The following is a 27,916-nucleotide window of genomic DNA, read 5'->3' as shown; positions in this document are numbered from 1 at the left end:
GCATGTAGGCAGGAAGTCCAACGCTTGAAGGCCTTTGGCCAGAGAGTAAAGAGGTGGTTGACCAAACACTAACAGTCAGTTTCTCACACATACTTTTCTTTCAGAAAATATTCCAAGTGGGATTGTGGCAATGTTTGAGGGGTGGCCCCTCTTGTGCTGGTGTTGGTTTGAGTCCAGCCCTTGGGCAAGTCAGTTTGTCTCTCTGAGCCTCTGTCCCTCCTGTCTACACTGGGGATCGTGTTAGGTATTTCACCCTTGCCAGGTGGTTGCGAGGATCAAATGGCGTATTTGAAAGTGCCTTTTTGAAGTGTTACGTGATACCGATGCCCTTCCTTGATCTGGCAACACCGGCATCTGGATGCCTCTGTTTCCTGGCTGTCTGGTGCATCCTGCGTGGATAGCCCCAAGGATGGCCATTAGCTTGGGTGGGCAAGGGGGGGACACAGCCCAGTGCGCCCGTCTTGTCTGGGCCGTCAGACCCTGGTCCTGCCCTCCCGGATTGGAGGGTGGTTGGTCCCCCTGGAATTGCGACAAGGTTGCATCATCCTCTCGGCTGGCCGTGGAGCCCGAGCCTTGGGTCTTGAGTGGGTCAGGCCTGAGAGATGTCCTTTTACCTTTATGGACAGAGCAGGTGTTGTGGCTTCCTTGTCTTTTGTGATGGCAGCGTTGGGATTCCGTCTGTGGCATTGCCTGTGCCTTAGTGCAGTTCCATCTAGGAAAGTGCGAGGCCACGGCTGCTTGTTGGTATTGATAGAATTTCCCGGGGGGAGAGCCCAAGTGTATCTCCACACAGCAGGTGAGGTTTCTGAAAAGCATTAAGGACTAAGTGTTAGGAAATCAGTAATGTTTTACTGTTGACTCTTTATATACTGTAATGTAGTTTCACAGAAATTTTCTCCCCAAGACATAATCATACTTGAGATGACCGTAAACATTCTTTAAGCATGTTCATTAATGAAGACTTGAGCTTTTTTGAAAATAACCATTACTGGGATGACTCTAGATTTACCTTTGTGGACAGAAAAAAATGGAGGAGAACCTTGAAAGGATCTCCACCCTTCTCTGCGCCAGCTTTGCAGGTCTTTTTCACATTACTGGGCTTCCAATAAATAGTATTTACCTCTTCCCGAATTGGTCTTAGCTGATATGCTGTCTCTTCTGGTTGCTCATTCTTCCCTGACCAGTCAGTCCTGGAAGACCTGCCTGTTTTCATCAGTGCCCTTCAAACAGTCACCTAAGTGGAGGAAGGAGCCCCAAATTTACCTGAACAATAAGGTCTTTGATGTTTCTCTGATTTGCAGCTCAGCTGTAAATCCCTGAATAAAACAGGTTGATCGAGCCTTACACAGCATCTGCCGACGGGGAGCAAAGGTAGCTGTACGTCTGAGGGTTGGTGTTTGTCTGCCAAGACAACCCCATGAGGGCGGCTGGCATGAGGCGCCCTGCTTGGCAGTGGGCCCCAGAAATGCTGCCACCTCTGTCTTTAACTGGACCTCTTCGGCAGAACCTAGGGGGCCACAGAGAGAAACGTTCCCATAATTTTCTCAGGGTTTGGTGAGTTCTTCTGGCAGCAGCTGGCTGGAAACAATTCCATCTGTCTCCCCCCAAGATTCTTTTCGAGGAAGTTAATTTGTTACCAATTTAGTCACAGGTGCTCAAGTGAGCATTGAAGTGTCTCACTAGAAATGATTTCATAGAGAAACGATACATTTTTAGATTTCTATATCCAGGTAAAAATTACCTGCACTGTGAAGACCTGAGTTTATTCTTGGGGTGGACCCCATACTTTATTGGACTTTGGGCCAGTGGCCGTGTTGTCTGATGTTTTATTAAGTATGTTCAAAAAGCAGGACCCTTCTCTCTCTTGCTGGTTCACACTGGGAAGGGTAGACCAGCCTGTCACATGGTTCCCCTGTCTGTGGATCCAGGTGACATGCAGCGGACAGGGCTCTGCAGGCATTAGGACAGATGTTTTGAGAGGCGGGGGAGGCCGGGACAATCCAGGTTTCCACATGGGGGATGGTGCTGTGTGCATGCCACATTTCACACTTAGAGATGCCACATTCCACACACACACACACACACACGCGCGCACACACACGCACACACACGCACACACACACACACACACACACACACACGGAGCCATCGTGCTGCCCCCTCCCAGATTCCTGCCGGGAAGCTGTCATCAGAGCCCCACTTCCTGGAGAGGCAGACAGGGAGCCCCTCTCCCAGCCTGATGAGGGTCTGTTGTGCGGCTCCCTGGGGGCGGGGAGAGGCACTGCTGGTCCTGTTTTGTGGGAAACAGCAGGGAGCGTTCCTGGGTCCTCTGTTTTCAAGGATCTGCACTGACAGCTCACGACGTGCGATAAAACGGGTTGTCGGCTTTTCTTGCAGGAGTCCGAGGGGTTTGGCGACAGACTGTTCCTTAAGCAGAGAATGAGCTTGCTGTCTCAGCTGACCTCAACTCCCATTGACTGCTTGTTTCAGGTAAGACACGCAGAGGTCCTGCGGGCACAGATATGTGAGGGGCTCTCCATCCTCCTACACCTCTGTAGAATCCATCAGGGTGGTCTGCGTAGTTCAGTGCAGGAGTTCATTTTGTGCTCGAGGGAGCGATACGGATGCTGGATCAGCTCGGCTGCCCGTCTCCCCCGACGTGAGCTGCGCTGTAGCCCCACTGGGCAGCATAGCGAGGGCACCGGGCCCTGCGTGTGGAACCCTCTGCCCGGCTGTCCTCCTCTCCCCATCTGGCGAAACATGGCTGGTCCTTCCCAGTCAGCTCAGTGGCACCTCACTGGCAGCTCTGCCAGAACTGACGCCTCTGCTTGGCTCCGGGAGCCCCAGTTACAGATGTTCGTGTGAGTGTGCTGGGCTGGGAGCAAGGCACCTGGTGGTGGTCAGATCCTCAGGCAGAGGCAGGCGGCTCCTTCCTCAGATCTGATCTACCGCTGGGAGGCTGGCGCGGTTCCCTACGAGGCAGCCGTCAGAGGGCCACCCGGGGCCAGGGTGGGTTCCACGGAGGACCCAGAGCTATGCACCCCTCAGAACATCTCACTCGCTGTGGGGAATACATCCAGGCCTCACAGGGGTGAGCCCTGCAGGTTCGCTTGTTGATGGGGTCTTGCGATAATTACAGCTGTCCTGCAAACCAAGGCTCTACTGGATTCCTAGACGATTTGACCCTTTAATGGGGGTCGAAGTCTACACCAAGGCTCAGGATGTACTGCCCCCCTACTCCTGCGGCTCTGGGAATTTTGTCATGTCGTTGTTTCTTTAGTTTTGGAAAAACCCTAACATTTATAAAAATAAAAGAGAGTAGTGCAATTAAGGAACTCCCGTGTAGCCATCTCCCAATCCTGTTTCATTTCTGTCCCCTGCCCCACTTTTCCCCGTCCACCCAAATTATTTTGAAACAAGTCCCAGAGAGCAAATTGTTTCATCCATCCATACGTAGATGTGTGTTTCAGTAAGGATGCTCAGAAAATTCACACCTTAGAGAGCGAATAGTTCCTTCACATCAATAGTGCTTCTGATGTCACGTTTTAGCACATCGCATCAGGTAACCAGAAAGAAGTGGAAAGACTTCTGAGCCAGGAAGACCGAGATAAAGATGCCGTCCAAAAGATGTGTCACCCTCTGTGCTTCTGTGATGACTGTGAGAAACTCGTCTCAGGGTACGAGGGTCCTATGTGGGCTCAGCGCCAGGAAGGGGGAGACTCGGGGCCTGGGGGGAACTTACCCACTGGTTTGCTGTGAGATTTGGAATAAGGAACTTATCCTCGCTGCACTCTGCTTCCTCTGCTGTGAAGTGGAGAGAGTAACGTCTGTCCCTTTGGAGAATCAGGTGGAATAAAGATTGTAAACATACCTGGCACCCTGCTCGGCTGCTTTACCAGGGCAGGTGGGCAGAGGGCGTGCCCCAGGCTCGGAAAGTGGATTTTAGGATGGGAGGACTGTCGGCTCCTGCCTGTAACCTTTCTGGTTTCCCCTTATCCTTATTGGGCTCTCTTGCTGGTTGTCAAGGCCTGGAGGGGTGGGTGGGGAGAGCGGCCCTGCGGAAGTCGGGGCCTCTGCTCTCTGGGACACGGTAGAGGAGACCCAGCTTGGATCATACCTGGAGATCTGTCTTCTTGTCCCAGGACCCTGGTGTATTTCTCTGTATCCTCTTTCTCTTTTAGGAGGCTGAATGACCCCTCCATTGTCACTCCATTCTCCAGAGACGACAGGGGTCATACACCGCTCCATGTGGCTGCCCTCTGCGGTACGTGGGCAAAGGGATGGGGCCGAGGGTGGCCCTGCAGAGAGTGGGTGGCTGCTGGGTCTTACCGTGTGGATGCTTGGTACTGCCCCTGGGCTGGTGGTCCAGCCAGGGAAGGCTTGAATCTGAACTATGAGAATGGCCTCAGAACTGGGGTTCTTATATTCCTCCTTTAAAAAATATAACTTTACTGTCTTTAATTTTTTTTTATTCTTTTTTTTTAAACATTCTTTTCCAGTATGGTTCATCATAGGATATTGAATACAGTTCTCTGTGCTATACTGTCTTTTAAAGTGCACATGCAAAAAAAAATGTGCACTTTCAAGGTAGAAAACACAAACACAAGCATCTGTAGTATCACCCGCCATCCTGTCTCCCAGAGATCATTTTGATTCATGACTGTCTGAAATGTCAGCATGCTTGTGAGTGTGTGTGTATAAGATAGATGATGCTGTGGGGATCATACTTTTCTGTACGGTGCTTTTTTCACTCGGCGACACGTAAGAACATTTCTCCATGTCAGAGTTTTTTTACTGGTTGCACAGTATTCCATCCTGTAGATTGATGCACCATGGACTCTTCTGTGGACGTCTAAGGCTCTTTTCTCCTACCTTCTGTGGCTGGGGGCTGGACTGCAGCCGAGTCCCCTCCAGGGGCTACCCCAGAGTGTTTGGAATCTGCAGAGTCTGACTTCACGTTAGCACTGGTTCCCCCCAAGCAGAAAAATGCCTCCCGGCGTGTCTCGTGCCAGGGGATGAGAGGGTGAAGTAATGCCATGGCTTCGCTTGCAGGGTTTGGAAAGCCCGCTCTCTTCCCTTCTGTTCTGTAGGGCAGGCATCCCTCATCGACTTTCTGGTTTCCAAGGGCGCGGTGGTGAACGCTACAGACTACCATGGCTCCACCCCGCTGCATCTTGCGTGTCAGAAGGGCTGTCAGAGCGTGACGGTGAGCATCTGGGCTCGGACGGGCTGGCTCTGCACGCGGCTTTGCAGGGCTGGCCCCTCCTGTGTTCCACACTGGCTCGGTCGGGCCGCAGGGAGGGCTGGGGTCTCAGGCACCTCACGGAGGGTCTGCTGGGCAAAAGCTATTAGGTGTAGGTTTGAAATGTCACGGTAATACGGGGGAGGAAGGGTGGGGCTGTAGATTTTTTTAATCTCTAAACTTTTTTTTTTGTATCATACTTTTTAATAATGAGATAGGATTTTCCTTCACCCACCCCCAAGATTCTAGAAATATTTTAAATAGGGCCCCAAGATGGACTTTCCCGTAGACTTAACATCTACTGATGAGAAGACGGGCCAGAAACTAGAAAGACAAAATTATTTTGCCGATCAGTGACGTTTCAATTTCAGCTTAAGTTGTTTGGTACATAAAGTGCCTCAGTTACTGCTAGTGATTGATGGGGGTTGTTTTTCTTTCTTTCTGTTTTTCTATTTTTAACTTTTATTGGAGTAGAGTTGATTTACAATGTTGTGTTAGTTTCACGTGTTCAGCAAAGTGAATCAGTTATACATAAACATATATCCACTCTTTTTTTTTTTTTTTTTTTTAGTAATCTCTAAACTTTTTATCAGGAAGGATGAGAGTGATGATAATATTTTTTGCTTTGGTTTTTTAAAATTAAAAATAATTTTGGGGGCTTCCCTGGTGGCGCAGTGGTTGAGAGTCCGCCTGCGAATGCAGGGGACACGGGTTCGTGCCCCGGTCTGGGAGGAGCCCACATGCCGTGGAGCGGCTAGGCCCGTGAGCCATGGCCCTGAGCCTGCGCATCCGGAGCCTGTGCTCCACGACGGGAGAGGCCACAGCAGTGAGAGGCCCGCGTACCGAAAAAAAAAAAAAATTTTTTTTGTTTAAAAGTATAGTTGATTTACAGTGTGTTAGTTTCAGGTGTATAGCAAAGTGATTGAGGTATATATGTGTGTGTGTATATATATATATATAAAAGGTGTTTCTCTCTCTATATATAATATATATTCCTTTTCAGATTATTTTCCATTGTAGGGTTGATATAATTTTAATTGTAGTGTAAGTAGATAAGGTTGAAAATGGAGACCAGCGACTTCCCGCTGTGAGGCTCTAGGCCGTGCTCCTGAGGAAGCACGCGCCTGCACTGCCGGGCTTGCTGGTGCTCACTGCTCTCCCCTCTCCTTTGGAAGCTGCTGCTGCTGCACTACAAAGCCAGCGCCGAAGTGCAAGACAACAACGGCAACACCCCTCTGCACCTGGCCTGCACCTACGGCCACGAAGACGTAAGTGGTCCTTGCTGCGCCGAGGGCGGCCGTGTTTACCCTTTCTCACAGAGAAAAGTGAATTTCCAGTCGGTTGAATGTCGTATTTTATGTTGACAGTTATTGGAACATTTGGCATATAATTTTTTTAATTAAAAAATTTAAAAACACATTACAGATGCTGTATTGAAATAACAGAAATCTAAAACATAATTGTCTTTTCCTGAAATGAAATCATGTGCATTCATCTCCGCTGCCATCTGCTTCTTACCTTTCTTCATACTCAATTTTTACATTTTATATTTTTAAAGAAATATCAAGGAATTTCATCATTTCCGTGTTTGCTTAATATTTAACTCTGTGTGTGTGTGTGTGTGTGTGTGTGTGTGTGTGTTATTCTTTTCCTAACCACCCTCTCTCACTTCTCTCCATGCTAATATCCAGGTAGATTTATACAGATGTGGGTTGAGCCTGGGTTAGGTGGTTGATGAGCGAAAACGAGATCATACCCTACACGATTTTATGCAGCTTATTTTCCTAACTTAATCATGGGCATCCCATAGATCAATAAATGTAGATCTAACCCGTTCTGTAATCGCGACACATAGTCTATGACGTGTGTTGTGTCAGGGTCCTTAAGACCACTCCCCAGTTCAGTGGTTCGCTAGGAGGGCTCACAGGATGAGCATATGGTTGTATGCACAGCTGTGATTTATTGCAGTAAAGGGACACAGAGCAAAGTCAGCCAAAGGGAGCGTCCAAGGATGAAGTCCGGAGGACACTAGGTGCAGGCTTCCACGCGCATCTCCCTGTGGAGTCACTCAGGACAGCTTATTCCTCCAGTAACGGGTCGTTAACAACACGTGCAAAGTGTTTTCCTTCTGGGAAGCTCATTGGGGACTCAGTGCCCAAGATTTTGGTTGGAGGCTGGTCGTGTGAACACCCTTTTGCCTAGAACATTTCAACATTCCAGACTCCCAGAAGGACAGCAGGTGTTCAGCATAAACCACTGTTGGGCAAACTAGGCCCACTGAGCCCCTCTCATCAGTCAGGGGACTGTGAGAACACTCCCCAGATCCAAGCTCCCAAGGAGTATCACAGGTCAAGGGGGCCAGCCTTGCAAGCAGGCCTTTCCGGGGATGGCGGTCTCAGGCCTGCTCTGGTGACTCCTTTCTGCACATGATGTGTGACAATTTATTCAGCCATTTCTTATTGATTGGCAGTTGGGTTCTTTAAAAACAAAAACAAAAACGATGTGTCCTGATCAGGTGATCTGGAACCCTGGAGGGCTAATGTTCTGTTACTGTATGTTTGCTTGGCAGATGGTGCCTTGATCGAATTGGGACGTGGGCCGAGGCTGCGGGCTGCACAGATCTGCCCAAGGCCGGGCCTGTGAGTTCACAGCGGCCTTTCCCATTCTGTTTGCAGTGTGTGAAGGCTCTGGTCTACTATGACGTGCAGTCCTGCAGACTAGATATTGGTAACGAGAAAGGAGACACTCCCCTGCACATTGCTGCCCGCTGGGGTTACCAAAGCATCATAGAGACGTTGCTACAGAACGGAGCGTCCACAGAGATCCAGAACAGGCTGAAGGAAACGCCCCTCAAGTGTGCGTTAAACTCAAAGGTAGCCTTTTTCATCTCGGAGCAGCAGTATGACTTTAAACGATATCAGCATCCGCAGCTTAGGTCTTGGCCGAGCTGTTCAAAGCGTGCATTAGTCCCCAAGGCTAGAACTTGGCCGCATCTTCTCTGCTGCACTCGGGACCTGGTCGTTCATGGGTTTTACCTATTCATCTTATTTTCCATCTTAGTAGGCGATTTTCACAGTGTCATGCCAAGAGCTGCTCCCAGCAGAGTTTGCCCCGGCCTCTGAGTGCTGTTGGTTTCTGGGCAAGTGGAGTGAGAGTAAATGGACGGTGGCTCCGGCCGGGAAGAGCGGGGACAGGGTGTTGGAAGCAGCAGGCATCGGCTCTGTTTTCCTGTTCCTTCACCCTCAGCGCCTAAAACTTTATTCTGATTTGGCCAACTTCGAACGTCGTTGGGTGTAATTTCCTTCATAAATGATTCATTAATGAACTACTAGCCCATCCTGCTGGTAACTTCTGGAAGCACGTAGTTTGGGGCCACATGTCATGCACTGCTTGCTCATGAGCAGGTGGGGAGCGATGGGAGCTTCCAGAGGCCAGGCCTTCCCAGCAGCAGCTCTGTTGCTGGGAACAGCTTCCAGAGGTCTCGCCTCCAGGCAGCAGCTCTGTTGAAGGGGTGTCCTCAGAGAAACGTGTTTGGCCAACTAGCCAGAGGAAGCCCAGGGCCACGTGTGACAGCCATCCGAGGTCCTGATGCCCAGAGCATCCCGGCTAGTGGCTCCCATAGGTGATGTTTTAATACAGGTCTCCAAATGTCTCCCTTTGCACAGGCCCTACTTTCTGCCTCTTGATGTTTTATAATTTCCAGTCCTCTTCTAGGGAGTTCTTTTAGTTTGTTCATGTCTTCTTCTAGGAGTAGCACAGTTTTTGTTTTTAAACCACTTTACTGAGGGATGATCGACATACAAAAAGTTGTACGTATTTAGTGTATACAACTGTTGAGCTTGGAGACAAGTCCACACCCATGAGACCAACACCACAATCTGTGCCACAAATACACCCATCGCCTGCAGAAGTCCCCCCTGCCCTCTTTATTGATCGATTATTAGTATTATTTTGTGTGTGTGATAAGAACACAACATAAGACCTGTAGGAGTGTGGGGTTTTTTTGTTTTTGTTTTTGTTTTTTGCCATACGCGGGCCTCTCACTGTTGTGGCCTCTCCCGTTGCGGAGCACAGGCTCCGGACGCACAGGCTCAGCGGCCATGGCTCACGGGCCCAGCCGCTCCGCGGCATGTGGGATCTTCCCGGACCGGGGCACGAACCCGTGTCCCCTGCATCAGCAGGCAGACTCTCAACCACTGTTCCACCAGGAAAGCCCAGGAGTGTGGTTTTTGAAGGTTTAAATCCCTGCTCCTGACCCGGGGGCCTGAGCTGCCCATGCCTTCACGGGGTCTCAGCTTTGTAGCAGCAGCCAGAGCCATGGGACTGGGTGATACCACCCTTGGCCTGAGATGCCCATGAGGGGCTGAGGGCACCTCTGCACTGGAGCTTCTCCAAAGGCCTTTCCAGAGGGAGTTCTGCAAACACAAGGAGCAGATGGCCTTCTGGGCTCAGCTCCGAGCTGGTCCCACTTAAGGCCCGTGGCTGCCAGTGGAAAGGTCACACTTCAGGCCTGTGGACCACCAGCCCAGGCTGGATGAGGCAGCCTTTGGGGCCCCTCTGTGCCTGGGCTTCCCTTGTCCGCTGAGCCCATTCGTGGGGAGCACTGGCTTCTGCTGTTGAAATTAGCGTGGTCCTGAGTAGGTTCCCGCCTGCTCTGGGCCTTGGTGTCCCCCCTGTCTCTCCGAGGGCCTGGCTGGGCCACGCGGCTTTCCAAGGAGGTGGGCGCAGTGGGGCCATAGGAGTGATGAGAACTTGGCGACCCATCTCAGTACTTTTCGCGTCCCCTTTGGCCTCCTAGATTCTGTCCATGATGGAAGCCCACCATCCGTCCTTCGAGAGGGGGCAGAAGTCTTCAGAGGTAAGAGAACGGGGCTGCGCTTGCCGGCCCTACTTGAGACCAGCCTCTGTCTGGCCCTCACCCACCCCTCACCGGGCTCCCTGGCTGCAGGTGCCCGCGCGGCCCCCTCAGTGCCCCGTGGATTCCGTCAGCCAGGGCTCCTGCGCTTCCAGCTTCTCCTCCACGTCGCTGAGCTCCAGGCAAGAGGAGCCCAGAAAGTTCTACAGGGAGGTGAGGCCCCAGACCGGAGGGCAGAGAGGGGCGGGGGGCGGCCTGTGTTCTGGGGGCCAGTTAGAGAGCCCCTGGGGCAGCGTGTCTGCTGTGGTGAAGGTCAGAGCCCTCGAGGGGAGCCTGGCCAGCCTCACCCTACTTGCCCTTCATGGATGGACGTGTGTGTGTGTGTGTGAGAGAGAGAGAGAGAGAGAGAGAGAGAGAGAGAGAGATATGGGAAGGGGGTATTCTAAGAAAAGTACAGGTAAAGTCACCTGTAGGTCCACTGCTTTAAGATCATTTTACGAAGTAAATTCTCTGCCCTTATCCCCCTCTCCGTCAGCACCCCTGTTAACCTGATGTGTCTCGTTCCTGACTTCCTGCAGACTTTATGTAGACGTGTACATGTTCTCACACATTGCGTTTTGTAAAGCTGACTCAGCCTGTTTTGTTTGTCTGTGTGTTTTTTTCCGTCTAACCTACCTTAGACCTTGTCCATTGTCAGCCCACAGAGCAGACCATGGCGTGGATGTGCCCATCCCCTGCAGGTGGGGAGCCCTCACTGACTTCGCCCCGGGCTCCTCCTTCGCTGTCACCCCCAGGCTGTGACCTGCTCTCGGAGGGCCCAGTAAGCCTAGCTCGATGCAGAACCGCAGGAAAGAAAGCCAAGAGGCATGCTCCAGAGTCTAACAGCGGCCTGGAGGCGTTCCTGGGGGGGTGCCCTCCCTCATGGTACCTGTAGCTGGCAGATAATGAGAGCTGAATAGATGCAGTTCTGAAGGGTGGCTGCCCTCTTGGGAAGCGCTCGTGCTCCCAGGTGGCTGTCGTCCCACCGTGCCACATGAATGGCAGGTCATCTTATAGACCTTATGCGGAAGGTGCGGGGGATGTGTTTGAAAGATACCGAATGAGATCAAGAGACACATGAAAGCTACTAGGTTTTCAGAAGGTTTTTATTATTTCTATTCTTATTGTATTATTATAAGTTTCCTTACATTCTTTTTTCTTTTATTAAGGTAGAAAAGCTTTTAAGAGCCATTGCTGATGGAGACCTAGAAATGGTGAGTTTTTAGAAGGAATTTCAGCAGCTTGCTCTCGGCTTAAGCAGCTGTGCTCGTGTGTCTTGTCTCCAGGTGGGTCAGGAGCTGTCAGGGTTCTTTGTTCACGTTCACGCAGAAGGGGTGCATTTCACGAGTACTTGCTGATGGGGTGTGACGTGCCCCCCGCAAGTAACGAGGCAGGTGGAATAAAGCTGCAGTGTGAGCCTATCTCTGCCCTTTAGACGTTCATATTCCAGGAGGGCAGCGATGTTGGCAAGAAGACCAGCCTGTGTCCAGGGGCACAGAGCGCGGGCTGGGGCCCAGAGTCCACTAGCCGGGAGCAGGGTGAACAGACCGGGTGGGGAAGGGTGGAGGTGGCGAAGGGGAGGCCAGAGCCCAGAGGGCGTTGGTGTGGCCCTGCAGGAGTTGTGGGCGGTGTGAATCCCTGGCTGGGAGGCTGAGTCTCAGACTTGGGGCTCCAAGGGCTCACAAGCAAGTGTCCGAACGAGATGGTGCTAAGGTGTCAGGGAACATCTATGATGAGATCACTGGAGACGCCTGTGGGCAGTTCCCCTGGCTTGCCTTTGGCTTCCTGAAAGGAATTTTTTCTGTCTTCCATTTTAAAAGGAGGGGTAAATTAGCGCTTACCAGATTAGGAGGCCTGAGTGGATCAGATTTACAAGAGCGCTTCATAGGGATGTGTATTTCAAGAGTGCTTTTTGCCAGTGATGGAGCTTGAGGTGGTGGACGGCAGTTCCTGGCATCTGATCACCACAGCCTGCGGGGTGTTGAGAATCGGAAGGTAGTTGGCAGTGTCTCAGCCTCTGCCCAGAGGCCACTGTAATCCTTCAGCCTGACGCGTGGTTACTCGGGGCGGGGGGAGGACACAGGCGTCTGGATCTGGCTGTTGCTCCCCTAGAGAGACCAGCCCCAGGGCACCCAGTGTTCTCGGGGGGAAGCAAAGAAAGAGTGTCTCAGGCTCCCTGTGAGCCGCGGCGAGAGCCAGTGTGGAGAAGAGACTGTGACCATCCCTGCGTCATGATGCGTCTGCTCTGTGCCCGAAGCTGCCGCCCCTCAGCTCCCTTACCCCCGTCTTGTTCCTTCTAATCACCAAGAGGAACTGCCCTCGGTCCGGTCCATCCCAGCCAGTCTGTTAGGTGAGGCCCCGGTTCAGGTGAGGGCTTTGGCGTTTCCACCCTGAGGAGCATCTGTTGTCGGAAACGTGGAAGGGACCTGGAGCGGGGGATGTTTGAGATTGAACGGGGTCTTCCTGGGGCCCTTTGTCACTCCTTGCAGGCTTTTGCTGACTTCCTCAGTGCTCAGAACCAGGCCTAGAAATGTATTTATGTTGTTTTCTTTTCTCACGTTTAATATCCTAGAAACTTGTGTTTACTGGAACATAAATTTGACCTGTTAGGGTCTTTTCGGTGCTTTCACCTGTGGGCTAGGGCATTAAAGTGGAAAGGACACTGGCGTGGCATCAGAGAGCCTGTGATTAGGTTCTGGCCACCACCTCCTCATCCTGTGGCCTTGAACAAGTGGCTCCCAGAGTGAGTCTCCTCCCCCGTAGGATGAGACGGACCAGTTGTTGAAAGCGGACAGTTAGATGACGTAAGAGGAGGTGCTCACGAAATGCTCCAGGACAGGGCTCTAAAGCCATCACACTGAAGCAACACCGCTCTGCCCCTTTTTAAGATGGAAGAAGAGAATCTGCCGCAAGCTGCAGAAATGGGAGCTCAGTCTGTCTCTGTCACTACTGAAAGGATTGAGAAAGGCTTGAGCATGGGTGAACCCTGGAATCCTCAAGAGGGAGCAGCCATCATTTATAAGTTACTTTGGTGGTTGAGGAAATGTATCAATACGTCCTGATTAGAGAAGTGTGTGTGTGTGTGTGTGTGTGTGTGTGTGTGTGTGTGTGTGTGTCTAAGATACCATAACTTGTAAAGAAGCTGAGGATGGGTTTTAAGTCCCTATTTCTCCTTACTGCCCGGCGCCAGGTGCGTTACCTGTTGGAGTGGACAGAGGAGGACCCGGATGAAGCGGAGGATGCTGTCAGGGCGGTGGATCTTGAATTTTGTCACCCCTTGTGCCAGTGCCCCAAATGTGCTCCAGCTCAAAAGGTTTGGCTTTTCTTCTGTTGGGGGATGGGCAAATTCTTCTTTTTCCCCTTAGGAAAGTTGTCTGCTTCTCAGCCAGCTAACGGCCGAGTGGCTGGTTGTAGGTGTCCCCTGAGATACAGCTCAAGGTAGAGGAAAGTGGACACTCATGCAGGATCTGGCTCCGGCTGCCTGCTTTCTGAATGGGCAGATCAGGGAACAGGACCATGAACGCGGGCTTAGTGTTTCAGTGGTTCTCAGGGCCCCTGAGTCACAAGGCAGGAGCTTATGAACAGATATGCCCGGGGGTCTCCGTCCATGTGGCCGTGGTCCCTTGGGAGGATGCAGGCAAGAGCCCCTGCCCCCTGCCTTTGCTCACGTTGGTGCACCCTCTGCGGGAGGACCCTCCCTCCAAGCACAGAGAAACCCCTGTGCCTTTTACCCTGTTTCCCCCATGGTAATAGCCTGCAAAAGCACAGTACAATATCCCAACCAGGATATTACCATGGATACAGTCCATCCGTCTCACTCAGGTTTCCCTGCTTTTATTTGTGCTTGTGTGTGTGTGCGCGCGCATGCCTGCACGTGTGTTTATTTATGCGTTCTGTCTAGTTTTGTTTTTTTCTTTAATTGTGGTATAGTTATTTTACAATGTTGTGTTAGTTTCTACTGTACAGCAAGGTGAAGTAGAGTTCCCTGTTCTATACAGCAGGTTCTCATTAGTTATCTGTTTTATACATATTAGTGTATATATGTTAATCCCAATCTCCCAATTCATCCCACTCCCCCTTTCCCCCCTTGGTGTCCATACATTTGTTCTCTACATCTGTGTCTTTATTTCTGCCTTGCAAACCGGTTCATCTCTACCATTTTTCTAGATTCCACAAATATGCATTAATATATGATATTTGTTTTTCTCTTTCTGACTTACTTCACTATGTATGACAGTCTCTAGGTCCATCCATGTCTCTACAAATGACCCAATTTCGTTCCTTTTCCTGGCTGAGTAGTATTCCATTGTATATATGTACCACATCTTCTTTATCCATTCCTCTGTTGATGGACATTTAGGTTGTTTCCATGTCCTGGCTATTGTAAATAGTGCTGCAGTGAACATTGGGGTGCATGTGTCCTTTTCTTAAATAATTAATTAATTTATTAATTTATTTATTTTTGGCTGCGTTGGGTCTTTGTTGCTGTGCGTGGGCTTTCTCTAGTTGTGGTGAGCAAGGGCTACTCTTCGTTGCGGTGCACAGGTTTCTCATTGCAGTAGCTTCTCTTGTCGCAGAGCACGGGCTCTAGGCACACGGGCTTCAGTAGTTGTGGCACACAGGCTTAGTTGCTCTGCAGTGTGTGGAATCTTCCTGGACCAGGGCTCGAACCCATGTCCCCTGCATTGGCAGGTGGACTCTTAACCACTGTGCCACCAGGGAAGCCCTGCATGTGTATTTTTGAATTATGGTTTTCTCAGGGTATATGTCCAGTAGTGGGATTGCTGGGTCATATGGTAATTCTATATTTAGTTTTTTAAGGAACCTCCATACTGTTCTCCATAGTGGCTGTATCAGTTTACATTCCTACCAACAGTCAAGAGGGTTCCATTTTCTCCACACCCTCTCCAGCATATATTGTTTGTAGATTTTCTGATGAGGCCCATTCTAACTGGTGTGAGGTGATAGCTCATTGTAGTTTTGATTTGCATTTCTTTAATGATTAGTGATGTTGAGCATCTTCTCATGTGCTTCTTGGCCATCTGTATGTCTTCTTTGGAGAAATGTCTATTTAGGTCTTCCACCCTTTTTTTTTTTTTTTTTTTTTGGCTGCGTTGGGTCTTCGTTGCTGTGTGCAGACTTTCTCTTTTGTCATTTCAAAAACTCTTTGCAGCGAGCGGAAGCTACTCTTTTGTTGTGGTGCGCAGGCTTCTCATTGCAGTGACTTCTCTTGTGGTGGAGCACGGGCTCTAGGCGCGCGGGCTTCAGTAGTTGTGGCATGTAGGCACAGTAGCGTGGCGCATGGGCTTAGTTGCTCCGTGGCATGTGGGATCTTCCTGGACCAGGGTTGGAACCCATGGCCCCTGCACTGGCAGGCGGATTCTTAACCACTGCACCACCAGGGAAGTCCTCACACCCAGTTTTTGATTGGATTGTTTGTTTTTTTGATGTTGAGCTGCATGAGCTGTTTGTATATTTTGGAGATTAATCCTCTGTCCATTGATTCGTTTGCAAATATTTTCTCCCATTCTGAGGGTTGTCTTTTCATCTTGTTTATGGTTTCCTTTGCTGTGCAAAAGCTTTGAAGTTTCATTATAGGTCCCATTTGTTTATTTTTGTTTGTATTTCCATTACTGTCCTGCATTCTGTTTAGTTTTATCACATGTGTAGGTTTGTGTGTCCACCACCGCATTCAAGGTACAGAACAGTTCTCTCATCACAAGGAGAATAACTCATGTTGCCTTTTATAATCACACCCACCTCTCTCCCTGTCACCCCAGCCCACCATCCCTGACCCCTGCCAACCACTAATCTGTTCTCCAGTTCTAATATTTTGTCATTTCAAAACTGTTATATGAAAGTCATCATACAGCATGGAACCTTTGGGGATTGGCTTTGTTCACTCAGCCACATTTCCAGGTTGTTGTGTGTAATCAGCGGTTTATTCTGCATCGCTGAGCAAACTCTAAACACACCACTGGGCTAGAAGAATAGTTTTAATTTAATCACAGCATGAAGCAATTTACTTTTGTGTCTCTTTGAGAAATTACAAAAAGAGAAAAAGATAGTAGGCTTTAAAAGAGCAAGGAACATAAATTTATCCAATAAATTCAACAGATGCTGCAGTGTGTAATTCAGTTTCTTGCTACAATTAATGAACTGTGAGGTGGGGGAGAGCAGAGTGGGTAAATGCCCAGAAGGACAGCAAAGACACAGTTACTGCTTCCAGCCATACAGTCACTGATGGGCCTGAGGGCTGTGCTACTTCATTCACATCACATCCTTTGAAACAGCATCTGCCTTTTTAATCCCTTTGTTTTTCACAGCAGCCCACCTTGGGGAAGTCTGTTTTGGACTGTACATATCCAGCAGCATGCGGACAGAAGACAAAATTGTACATCCCAATGTACACAGTACCCTGTAGCTGAAAAAGCTACAAGTGAATGAAAAACTACAAGTCATTTCAATATTCTTAGGTTAGAGACATCCATGGTGAAGCTTTTTAGATAAGGTAGTATTATCTTGCAGTACAAAGGATAACACCACTATATCTGTTTTGTAAAGTCACATTAATTTTCTTAGCATGGGACATACACATTGAGTTAGACAGCTAGCACATGCATGAGCACATGCTATGTTTACAACGCCATTTACAACTGCTCAAAAAAAACATGAACTACTTAGGGATACACTTAACAAGACATGGACAGGATCTGTATGCTGGAAATCACAAAATGATGAAAAAAGTCAGAGTGCGTAAATACTTAGGTGTATCAGATCATGAAGACTCAACCTAGTAAAGATGTTATTTCTCCCCAGATTGATCTACAGTATTTTTTTGTTTTTGTTTTTGTTTTTGCGGTACGCGGGCCTCTCACTGCTGTGGCCTCTCCCGTCGTGGAGCACAGGCTCCGGACGCGCAGGCTCAGAGGCCATGGCTCACGGGCCCAGCTGCTCCACGGCATGTGGGATCTTCCCGGACCAGGGCATGAACCCGTGTCCCCTGCATCGTCAGGCAGACTCTCAACCACTGCGCCACCAGGGAAGCCCTGATCTACAGGTTTAATGCAGTTCCTATCAAAATCCTAACAAAGTTTTTGTAGACATAGACAACCTTATTTTAAAATTTATATGGAAAGGTGCAGGCCCTAAAATATCTAAAACGATCCTGCAATGAAGAATAAATTAGGATCACTCTACCCAATATTAAGGCTAACTATGTAGCTACAGTAATCAAGACAGTGTGGCCCTGGTGGAGGGACAGACACACAGATCACTGGGACAGAACAGAGAACCCAGAAATAGACCCACACATATATAGTCAACTGAGGTCTGACAACAAGCCGGTGGGGGAAGGACGGCCTTTTCAACAAACAGTGCTGGAGCAAGTGGACATCTTCAGGCAAAAAAATGAACCTCAACATAAACTCACACCCTGTACAAAAATTAACTCAAAATGGATCACAGACTTAACCGTAAAATGTAAAATTATAAAACTTTTAGAAAAAAACAGGAGGAAATCTTTGGAACCCAGGGCTAAGCAAAGAGTTCTTAGACTTGACACCCAAAGCATGATCCATAAAGAGCAAATGGATAAGTTGGACTTTAAATTGTAAACTTGTCCTGTGGAAACCCATGCAAAGAAGCTATACAGGCAGATTACAGACTAAAAGAAAATACCTGGGCTTCCCTGGTGGCACAGTGGTTGAGAGTCCGCCTGCCGATGCAGGGGGCACGGGTTCGTGCCCTGGTCTGGGAAGATCCCACATGCCGCGGAGCAGCTGGGCCCGTGAGCCATGGCCGCTGGGCCTGCGCATCCGTAGCCTGTGCTCCGCAGCGGGAGAGGCCACGGCGGTGGGAGGCCCGCGTACCGCAAAAAAAAAAAAAGAAAATACCTGCAAGCCACATGTCTGACAAAGGGCCAGAATCTAGAATATAAAGCACTTTCAAAACTCGCTAGTAAAGAAAGAAAACAAACCAATAAGAAAATGGGCAAAGAGAATGAAGAGACATTTCATTGAGGAGCATTTAGATATGGCAAATAAGCACATGAAAGGATGTTCAAGGTCACCACCCATCAGGGAAATGCAAATTATAGCCACAGTGAGATAACACTATGCGCCTATCAGAATGGCTAAAATCAAAATTAGTGAAAAGTGACACCACCAAATGCTGGTGAGGATGTGGGGAACTTGGTTCACTCATCCATTGCTGGTGGGAATATAAAAGCCACTATGGAAAACAGTGTTTGTCGTCAATTCCTTATAAAGCTAGCCATAGAATTGCCATGTAATTACCATATGATTCAGCAATTGCATTCCTGGGCATTTATCTTAGAGGAATGGAAACTTATATTCTCACAAAAACCTGTAAACAAATGTACACAGCGACTTTATTTGCAGTATCCGTGAACTGGAAACAACCCACGTGTCCTTCAGTGGGTGAACTGCCAAACAAAGTATGGCAGGGGCATGCCACGGGGCACTGTTCAGCGATAAAGAATAAACCGTTGGTTACATGCAACACCTGGAATCAGGACATTTGGTAGTCTCCTGTTTTTGGCTTTGTGAATAAAGCAACTGTGAACATTTGTGTACAGTTCTTTGTGTAAATATATTTTTACTTGGGTAATTACCTAGGAGTATAATTGCTGGGTTATGCAGGAGGTATATGTTATCTTGAAATGACCAGTTTTCCTCAGTGATTGTAGCATTTTTCATTCCCGCCAGCAGGGTGTGAGAATTCTAGTTGCCCCAAATCCCGGTGAACACTTGGTATTTTGACTTTTTAACTTTAGCCATTCTGGTAAGTGTGCAGTGGTATTTCCTCATGTTCTTCCCTTCTACTTCTTCATCTGCTTGTTTTTGATTTTTGAAGTATAGTTTATATACAGTAAAATTCACCCTTTAAATTTAGCATAGCTTTTTAAAGAGATAACATTTTTAATCATCGAAAAGTGAACTAGATAACCCAAGTATTAATCCTTGATCAATCACAGAAAACATTGACATATTAATTCCACTATCAAATATATGATTCAACATTACAATTTAATGTTTGTTTTTAGTTCTACTGGTTTGTTTTGTTTGCCCTCTTAATTACTGATGGACTGTTCTTATCTCCTCATGATTGGTTTTAAAACCATTGTGAATAAAAGGGAAGTTCCATGATAAAAATGAAGGTGAACTTCAGAGATAAGTAGCAAACAGTTTTCTGAGGTTTGACAAACGAATGTGTAACCACCAGCACAGTAAAAATATAGACTATCTCTATCACCCAAATATTCTTTCCTGCCCCGTTGAAGTTTGCCATATTGCATGTTGCATCCCCTGACCATCACTGACCTGCTTTCTGACCCTTTGGTTTTGTGATTCCTGATTTTGATTTGCATTTCCCTGAAAACTACGGATGTTATCTTATATGCTCATTGACCGACCATTCAACCGTCTTCTTTTGTGAAGTCTTTTCACATCTTTTGCCTATTTTTTTTTTCCTTTTGCCTGTTTTTTTTTTTAAAGTTGGATTGTCTTATTGAGTTGTAAGAGTTTGTTTTGTTTTGCTTTTAAGTTCTTTTTGGTACAAGTTCTTTGTCAGATACACATATTTGCAAACATTTTTCTGCCCTTCTATGACTTGCCTTTTCATTTTCTTACTTGCCTCATGCGAAGAGCAAACATTAAACATTTTTATTAAGTCAGTTTATCAAACTTTTTTTATGGCTTTTGCTTTTTGTGTCTTATCTAAGAAATCTTTGCGTATCCCAATGTTGCAAAGATTTTCTTTTGTGTTTACTTCAAGAAGTTTAATAGTTGTAGCTTTTACATTTAGGTCTGTGATGCATTTTAGTGTTTGTGTTTGGTGTGAGGTAAGGGTTGATGGGCAGTTTTCCCATATGTGGATGTCCAGTTGTTTCAGCACCATCTGTCAAACAGACTTTGCCTTCCCCGTTCAATTGCCATGGCATAAAACGGTATCATTGTAGGGGACTTGCTTTCTTGAAAACAAGTTAATCCTTCGATGTATCATACCTTTCTAAAGTAGTAATTCACCTGTGGGCAACCCGATTCAGGATGCCGCTGTGATTCCAGATTTTACAGAGGGGCTGTGAGGGACAGATGGCTTCAGTTCCTTCAGCCGGGTTCCTTAAGTACTAACAACATTTCCGTTTCCACATTCTGCACTTATTAGAAGCTGGCAAAGATTCCTGCCAGTGGGCTTGGTGTGAATGTGACCAGCCAGGATGGTTCCTCCCCACTGCACGTTGCTGCCCTGCATGGTCGGGCGGACCTCCTTCTCCTCCTCGTGAAGCACGGTGCCAGTGTGGGGGCCAGAGACGCAAAGCAGGCCGTCCCACTCCACCTGGCCTGCCAGAAGGGCCACTTCCAGGTATGGGTCCTGGCTCTTGCGCAGCGTGTATAGGGTTAGAACCTCACTTGGCAGGAGTGCTGCCGAGGGAAGAGTTTGCTTACCGGCCCAGAGGATGGGCCCATTTCCTTCCTCCCGGCGCCGAGATTCTGAGATGCACACGGTAGGACCACTCAGCAACAGAACACAGAACCCTGGGGCTTCTGGGGGTGGAGCCAACCCCCCTCCCACTGGCATTCACGTCTGGCAGCACAGAGGCTGTCATTCTGATTCTGACCCCAGCCGAGAGCTGTCTCTCTGATTCTTGGGTGTTGGTCATCTGTGCCAAACAGTTCAGTATCTATTTTTTCATTTTTCCTTATTAGTTCCACTGTAAGGTTTTTAAAGCTAGGAATCATATTTTGGGTAATGCCTAGCATTAGTTTTCTAACATGTGAAACTGGAGTAATAATTACAGCTCTCCACAGAGGAGACGGAATGATTAAATGAAAAACACGCGTGCCTAGTACACCACCTCCACACACACAAGACCCTCAGCAAATGTTAATCCCTCCCCTTTCACTGGTCTGCTTTCTCCTGAGGGTCAGACATGGATCTAAGAGTCTTCTAGATAAGCTTACAGAAAAGTCAAAAGAATAGCAAGTTAGATGATCTCTCCCTGCAAATTTTAATTAAAGTTGAACACTTTTCTTCTCCGACCTAGGTGGTGAAATGTCTGCTAGATTCTAATGCAAAACCCAATAAAAAGGATATAAGTGGAAACACACCCCTCCTTTATGCTTGTTCCAGAGGCCACCACGAAGTTGCGGCACTGTTGCTGCAGGTAAGGACCCCCTCGCCCCCAGCCCAGGAGCTGCTGACACGGCTTGGTGACGGGCATCCCGCCACGTGGCGGGCCTCTGGCAGCGCACCGGGGAGGGGCGGGGAGGGAGGCCGCTTGGCTTTTGCTTTAAGCTAGCCCTGGGGTGGGGAGCTTTGCAGTAATGGGGTCTCAGCGTCCGAGCTGCATCAGGGATGCAGAGTTAAGGACTGAGACGCCGCTTTTGCTAAGGTTTGGATCTTGCCTCATTTAACCAGGTCAGTTGAATTGTCACCTGCAGTGTGAGCTGAATGTCCTTTTATGTCACTGCTCCTTTTTGCCTCTCTTGATAAAGGGTATATGTGTTGACTGTAGAATTTTTAAAAGTAGAGAGAAACCCAACTTTTCCATAACCCTGTTTCTCAAAGGCAACTAACTTTGGTGACTTCTTAAAAATGTGCATAGTTTAGATCACTATTGTTTTCTATCTTGTTTTAACAACATAGAAAACTGTTTATTTTATTTATTTGATTTTTATAATTAATTAATTTTATTATTTATTTATTTATTTTTGGCTGTGTTGGGTCTTCGTTGCTGTGCGCGGGCTTTCTCTAGTTGCTGCGAGCGGGGGAGCTACTCTTCATTGCGGTGCGCAGGCTTCTCATTGCGGTGGCCTCTCCTGTTGCGGAGCACAGGCTCTAGGAGGGCAGGCTCAGTAGTTGTGGCTGGCGGGCTCTAGAGCGCAGGCTCAGTAGTTGTGGCACACGGGCTTAGTTGCTCCGCGGCATGTGGAATCTTCCTGGACCAGGGCTCAAACCCACGTCCCCTGCATCGGCAGGCAGATTCTTAACCACTGGACCACCAGGGAAGTCCGAAAATTGTTTATTAAAACCTCAGTTTTTAGTGGTTGCATAATTATGGATGTACCATGGTCTTTTTTTTTTTAACTGTTTCTGCTCAATACATTTAGGTGACTTATTTTTTTTCCTGTTATAATGATAAATGCTGCCATGAATATCTTTGTACATAAATCTTTTCTCCTCAGTATTACTTTTACTCCTAACATCTTAAGAAGAATTTCCGACATACAGAAAGTTGAAAGAATGTTATAGGGCACACCCATATAGGTACCACATCGATTCAACATTCCTTCTGATTGTGCCGTTTCTCTCTCTAGCATGGGGCCTCCATTAATGCTTCTAACAATAAGGGCAACACAGCACTGCACGAGGCTGTGATAGAAAAGCACGTCTTCGTGGTGGAGCTGCTTCTGCTTCATGGAGCATCAGTTCAGGTCTTGAACAAGAGGCAGTGCACAGCTATAGACTGTGCTGAACAGGTAGGTGGGAGCGCTTCACTGCTGAGAGCATCCCAGGCTCCCTTACAGCTCATGGGGATCCCCTGTGTTTAAACCAGATCTGAAAGCGCAGTAGTCAGACCTCTGACTTGCCGTGCCAGGCTGAGTAGGTGTGCTGGAAGTCTGCGAGTGTAGCTGCATCCCTGGTCCTTGGTCACCTGATCAGAGGCGGCCTGCTGGGGCAGTTTTCAAAGGCCTGGTTAGAGGTGCCCCCTACCCACCACAGGCCTCGGCGCCTCTGGCACACAGTCCAGCAGTTAGGTACTCGCGGGGAAGAGCAGGTTGACACAGCATCCTGGTCTCACCCTCCCTGCACTGGGAATATGCCTGTGGTCCTAGCAGCACGAGGGAGGGAGTGTGTGCAGTTAGCGAACAAACCTTGAGTTCTGTAAGGAGAAGTATGATGTGCGGTTTACTACCCTCCCAGTGCGTGGACGTGCGCCATGGAGAAATGGTGAGGAAATAGGAGGAGACTAAAGGAGGGACCTCTTTACTGTTCCTCTTTCCATGTTGAATCTTTATCTAGTTTCCTACTCAGGTAGACAACTACTAGGCTGTTAAATGACACCACTGACATATTAAAGTCACCATAAATCCAACCTACTTATAGGCTTAGTATATTAATTTCTAATTTTCAGTTGTGTTTCTTAACAGAATTGAAAAATTTTATACTTTCAATTTAGCACTTTCTCAAATGATGAATATCTTTTATTGAGCACTTACTATGTGCTGGGCGCTTGATAACCTCATGATAACTCTACAGTAATAGATCCTGTTCTTGTCAACCCAGTTGCACAGAGCAGTGAAACACGGGCCCAGAATGCCACCTAGTAGAGGGCAGAGCCAGCCCCCAAATGCAGTGCTGTTCTTCACCACTAGGCTTTATGGCCTCAAAGTTTTGTCTGTAGCTGCTTCTTAGCTTTTCTGCCCAGCCATGCCAACACTGACATTTAGATCAAAACCAGGCAATAACCTGCTGAGAAAGCATACAAAACGTTACTGTTACCTTTTTCCTTTCACATTGTAGAATTCAAAAATAATGGAATTGCTTCAGGTAGTACCAAGCTGTGTGGCCACGTTAGATGATGTTGGAGAAACAGACCACAACGAGTACGTTACTGTCAAGATCAGGAAAAAATGTAAGAACTCACATCCTTTCTGTAATTCTCAACTTGGGTTTATTTGGAAGTTCATGAGTCGTTGGTTGCTGGTTTTCACTTAATTGTAAATGTAAAACAATTATAATCATGACTGGGGGTGGGATATAGGCACCAAAGAAATGCACGTTATATCCTGTTTCATCCGTCCTGTAACATACATTTCATCCAGAAATGTACGTAATATCCTTTTCCATCCATTGTTTGGATACTGGTTTTCTGCTTGATTGTGATGTTCCCTAAAGAGGTAAGATGGACACTCTGGGCATTACCCTGAAGGTCAGGCCTCTACTCGCCAACCAGGGAGGAGGAACCACCTCTGGTAGTTTCTTTCATGTCTCATGTTCTGAATCCAGGCCTTTTTCTCAGCACTTCCTGGACACCTGGGGTAAATGCTACCTTTAAAGAATTCTTTGTTAATCTGCAGGTGTACAGAGGTAGATGGTCATTAGAACAGCAGCTGCTAAACAGGGGTGGGGCTGAAGTATTTTCCTCTTTTTAAAAAGTTGTTCCAGTTTAGATGGGGTCCTTGTTCAACTTTTTAAAAAACTGCAGTTGTAGTTTGCAATGCAGTAATGTGAATAAGCCCATTCACACATCTGGATAATCCTGAGGCTGTCTCACCCTAGTTGGCTGTGCCTGGGGAATATCAGTGTGTTAAGGATTTATCTTTGTTTCATGGGGGTTCACACAGTAATAAATAGGTATCTACTAATACGTTTCTGTAATCAAATGCAGTGCTTAAGTTCCTAAATTTTGTTAGACTTTAACAAAAAGAAGGTTGAAAGTTTGCATCTGTGCTATAATTTTTAAACAATTCTGAAACTAGTTTGGAAGTTTTCAGATGTTTATCCTTTTATCTACAGGGAACTCCAAAATGTATGACCTACCAGATGAACCTTTTACAAGACAGTTTTACTTTGTCCACTCAGTTGGTCAGTTTAAGTGAGTATAAGATTCGAGTTGATTTCTGTGCTTTTGACCTTAGCTTTACTTACAGCTCAAGCAGGTTATATGCAGCTTTAATGGGTTATAAATAAATCTGCAGTCATCAAATGCTGCCGCCTCGTGGCCAACCAGAGTATTTCGCACCACTATCCCTAACGTTTATTTTAGTTTGTTTTGGGTTTCAGGGGAAGGACCTCAAGGGAGATTATGGCAAGAGATAGAAGTGTCCCTAATTTTGCTGAAGATTCTTTGCATGAGGTGAGTTATTAAACACTGGCTTATAATCTTACTTTTTCAAGCCTGAATTTTTCAAAACGAATCCATGGTAAACACATTTCTCATTTCATTATTCCCTTCACTGATAAGAGTTACTAACAATTAAAATGAGTTCCTTAGTGGCATGGTCACTTATTGTTATATTTAATAATGCGTTTCTGAGCTGAGAAAGGAAAGTGAAGAAAAAGTGGGGACTAGTTGTATTGCATGGAAAGATGCTGCAGTTTACAGTGTGCATACCTGATGAACTCTGTCACATTTTCCTGTGGAAGCAAATTCACTAATGTGTTAATCACTAATGTAAGGAAGAAAACACATTTGTATATAGATGGGTAAAAAACTTCAAGTATGGTGTAAAGTTGCTCGTATAGACAACTCTGTATGTGGCCGTCTTCCTATAGCACTGTTTAATTCTCCTGCTTTACATTCTGTGGTGTTTTTAGGTGGCCCTTCTCTGAACACATGGCTTGGCTTGGCTTTTTTTTTAATTGAAATATAGCTGATTTACACTGTTGTGTTAGTTTCTAGTGTACAGCAAAGTGATTCAGTTACGTATTCTTTTTCACGTTTTTTCCACTATAGTTTATTACAAGATATTGAATATAGTTCCCTGTGCTATACAGTAGGACCGTGTTGAAACACGGCTTTTCTTATTGCTGCTTGCCAATATAATATATGCCTTATTTATGAGAAATCGAATTTATGGTATGTGTGGCATAGGCTTGTTGGAACAAATACACTGAAGTTCTAAATCTTTTAGAGAATTAGTGATTTTTGTTAAGATGACTCATTTTGATTTCATAGTTAATCTTCCATGGCTTTGCTAATAGACCTGCTGCTGGCTGGGAAACCTGCAAACTTTGAAATCTGCCTGGGTTCAATCAAGTGTTAGCGTTCCCCTTGATAGCTGGGGGACTTAAGGCAGATTGCTTAACTTTTGCTGATCCTGTTTCCTCAGCTGTATGTAAAATGGGGATAACAATAGTACACACTTGTTAGAGTTGTAAAGATTAAACGTGAAAACATGTAAAGCGTTTACATTGTGTCTGATACATGGAGTGCGCAAATGTCATACTTTCACCGCAGGGATGTTAAGAGTTGAAATTATGCCTGGAAAGTACTGAGCACATTGGATGGCACATAGAAGCACTCTATGGGAGCTGTTATTATGTGGGTTGTTTCAAGTATAGCACAAATGTGAACTGTTTGAATCATACCTTTTCTTTAGCCAGGGAGGCAAAGAGTCACTCGGAAGCAGAATAACCTGCCAGACCAGAGCAGCTCTCAGACAGCTGACAAAGGAAACGATGGTCAGCCGGAGAGGCCTGGACCGAGACAAACTGCTCCCGGACAAAGGCGAATGCTCCGTAGACACATAGTCAATGATGCGGTTGTACCCAAGGGCCCAGAGACTGCTGGCAACCTGACCGCTCCCCAAGAGGCTAGCATTTCCCAATCTTAATAGTAATAAGGAATTATCTACTGCCAAGAAGTGAGTCCTCAACAAGAAGATGCCAAGCCTGAGTACAGCTTAGAACTAAACGAACTTACTGTTTGTCTTGAGAGAAAAGCAGAAAGGTCCTGAAAGCTTTTCTGTGGCAGATGGAAAGAATGCAACAACAAAAAGCTATCACCATCTCTTTCCTCTTCAAAGCTAATGGATACACTTGAAAAGGAATGGACAAAAGTTCCAGTAGTGTCCAGATCCTTAAGACGCTTCTTCTTATGTATTAGGGTTCCTTGGTTACAGTGAGGTTTCATCACCAGATTCTGACCTCCTTCTACTGAAAGGTGCTAGACCTCTGGGATGTGTATAAACTTGCAAACCACAGCTAAAAGAATTCCTCCCTCTGCGATAAGCTGAAGAAAAGCAATTTAGGTTTCATGGTACCGTGGAGGCCGGGCGGAAATGTTGCATTGGAATGAAGGAGATAGGACCTGAAAAATGTCCCTTTGCAAGCAACACTTGAACCCAAAGATGCCTAAATGCCATTTTGATGCTCATTTTAGTTGAAAGGACACATATGACATGTTCTACACTATGTATGTGGGGAAAGTTGGGTATAATTTTTCTTCTAAAAAATTAAGTACAGATAATTGATCACTGCACTTATACACCTGTAGCAGTGTCTCTGGGAAAATCCCTTTCCATTAAGAGCCTCCCTTAAATGTCACACCTGATGGATGGTTCCTGAACTAGACAGTAGACTTGGCACACCTTTTCTTAGTCTTTTGATTCAAAAGATTCAAAACTTACAGCACAAACTAGGTCAAAGTTACCTTAAATTAGAATTTATTACCATTTATTCCTTTTTATAAATTTCTATAGCTTATACTCATTTTTTTGTTATCAATTGGTCTAGAGCTGCAAACATGGGTTTGTCCAGAGTACATTTTCAAACAACTTTGTAATAGGAAAATGGTTCTGTGCACGTTCTTGGAAACACTTGCGTATGTACAGAAGGGAGGGGCTGATTATTTTTCTACAAAGTAATTTATGATTTTTAATTTTCTAATGTGCCTTGGACATGTGCCAAATGATGGAAAAGAAACAGTAAACTTTATGATTCTTGAGCGTGTCACGGTGTACTTTTTTGAGTTTGTTTTGCTAGGGAGGTGTGTTTCTCAGCCTTTCTGCTGTGAACATGTGCTTTGTATATGGAAAAATCTTCCCCCATTGGATGGAGATACATTTTATTTTTCAGTTATAGATGTAAGTACGACTGAAGCATGTAAACTGGATCATCCGGAGAGCATTACCCATGTACCCTGAGTAGGGCTGACCTAATCCAGTAAGCCCGGTGTCTAGGGCCCCCACAAGGATGTTTGAATTTCCTTTAACATCAGAAGAGCAAAACCGAATATAATACAGCTTCTT

The 27,916-nt window shown here is 46.8% G+C and overlaps 1 protein-coding gene across 12 annotated transcripts in view; it reads left to right on the top strand.

Annotated features, from left to right (window-relative positions):
* The window catches only part of ANKRD27 (ankyrin repeat domain 27), a 54,693-nt gene extending 27,076 nt beyond the window's left edge, over positions 1-27,617 (top strand). For 10 of the 12 annotated variants that reach the window (XM_079907118.1, XM_079907122.1, XM_079907113.1 and 7 more), the window contains 18 exons: positions 2,398-2,490; positions 3,550-3,677; positions 4,182-4,264; positions 5,091-5,206; positions 6,418-6,510; positions 7,918-8,115; positions 10,041-10,100; positions 10,191-10,310; positions 10,795-10,917; positions 11,306-11,350; positions 13,327-13,449; positions 20,325-20,522; positions 21,205-21,324; positions 22,478-22,639; positions 23,685-23,796; positions 24,681-24,759; positions 24,948-25,020; positions 26,267-27,617. In XM_079907118.1, the coding sequence (XP_079763244.1) occupies positions 2,398-2,490; positions 3,550-3,677; positions 4,182-4,264; positions 5,091-5,206; positions 6,418-6,510; positions 7,918-8,115; positions 10,041-10,100; positions 10,191-10,310; positions 10,795-10,917; positions 11,306-11,350; positions 13,327-13,449; positions 20,325-20,522; positions 21,205-21,324; positions 22,478-22,639; positions 23,685-23,796; positions 24,681-24,759; positions 24,948-25,020; positions 26,267-26,500 (2,160 nt within the window). In that variant the 3' untranslated portion in view covers positions 26,501-27,617. Of the gene's footprint in view, positions 1-2,397; positions 2,491-3,549; positions 3,678-4,181; positions 4,265-5,090; positions 5,207-6,417; positions 6,511-7,917; positions 8,116-10,040; positions 10,101-10,190; positions 10,311-10,794; positions 10,918-11,305; positions 11,351-13,326; positions 13,450-20,324; positions 20,523-21,204; positions 21,325-22,477; positions 22,640-23,684; positions 23,797-24,680; positions 24,760-24,930; positions 25,021-26,266 lie in introns of all 12 variants that reach the window. The other 2 variants (XM_079907115.1, XM_079907116.1) reach the window with 2 other exon arrangements.
* The last annotated feature ends 299 nt before the right edge of the window (positions 27,618-27,916 follow it).

This window comes from Stenella coeruleoalba (genome assembly GCF_951394435.1).
Source record: "Stenella coeruleoalba genome assembly, chromosome: 20".
Lineage (NCBI taxonomy): Eukaryota > Metazoa > Chordata > Mammalia > Artiodactyla > Delphinidae > Stenella > Stenella coeruleoalba.
This window is presented reverse-complemented; position numbering and strand designations above follow the sequence as displayed.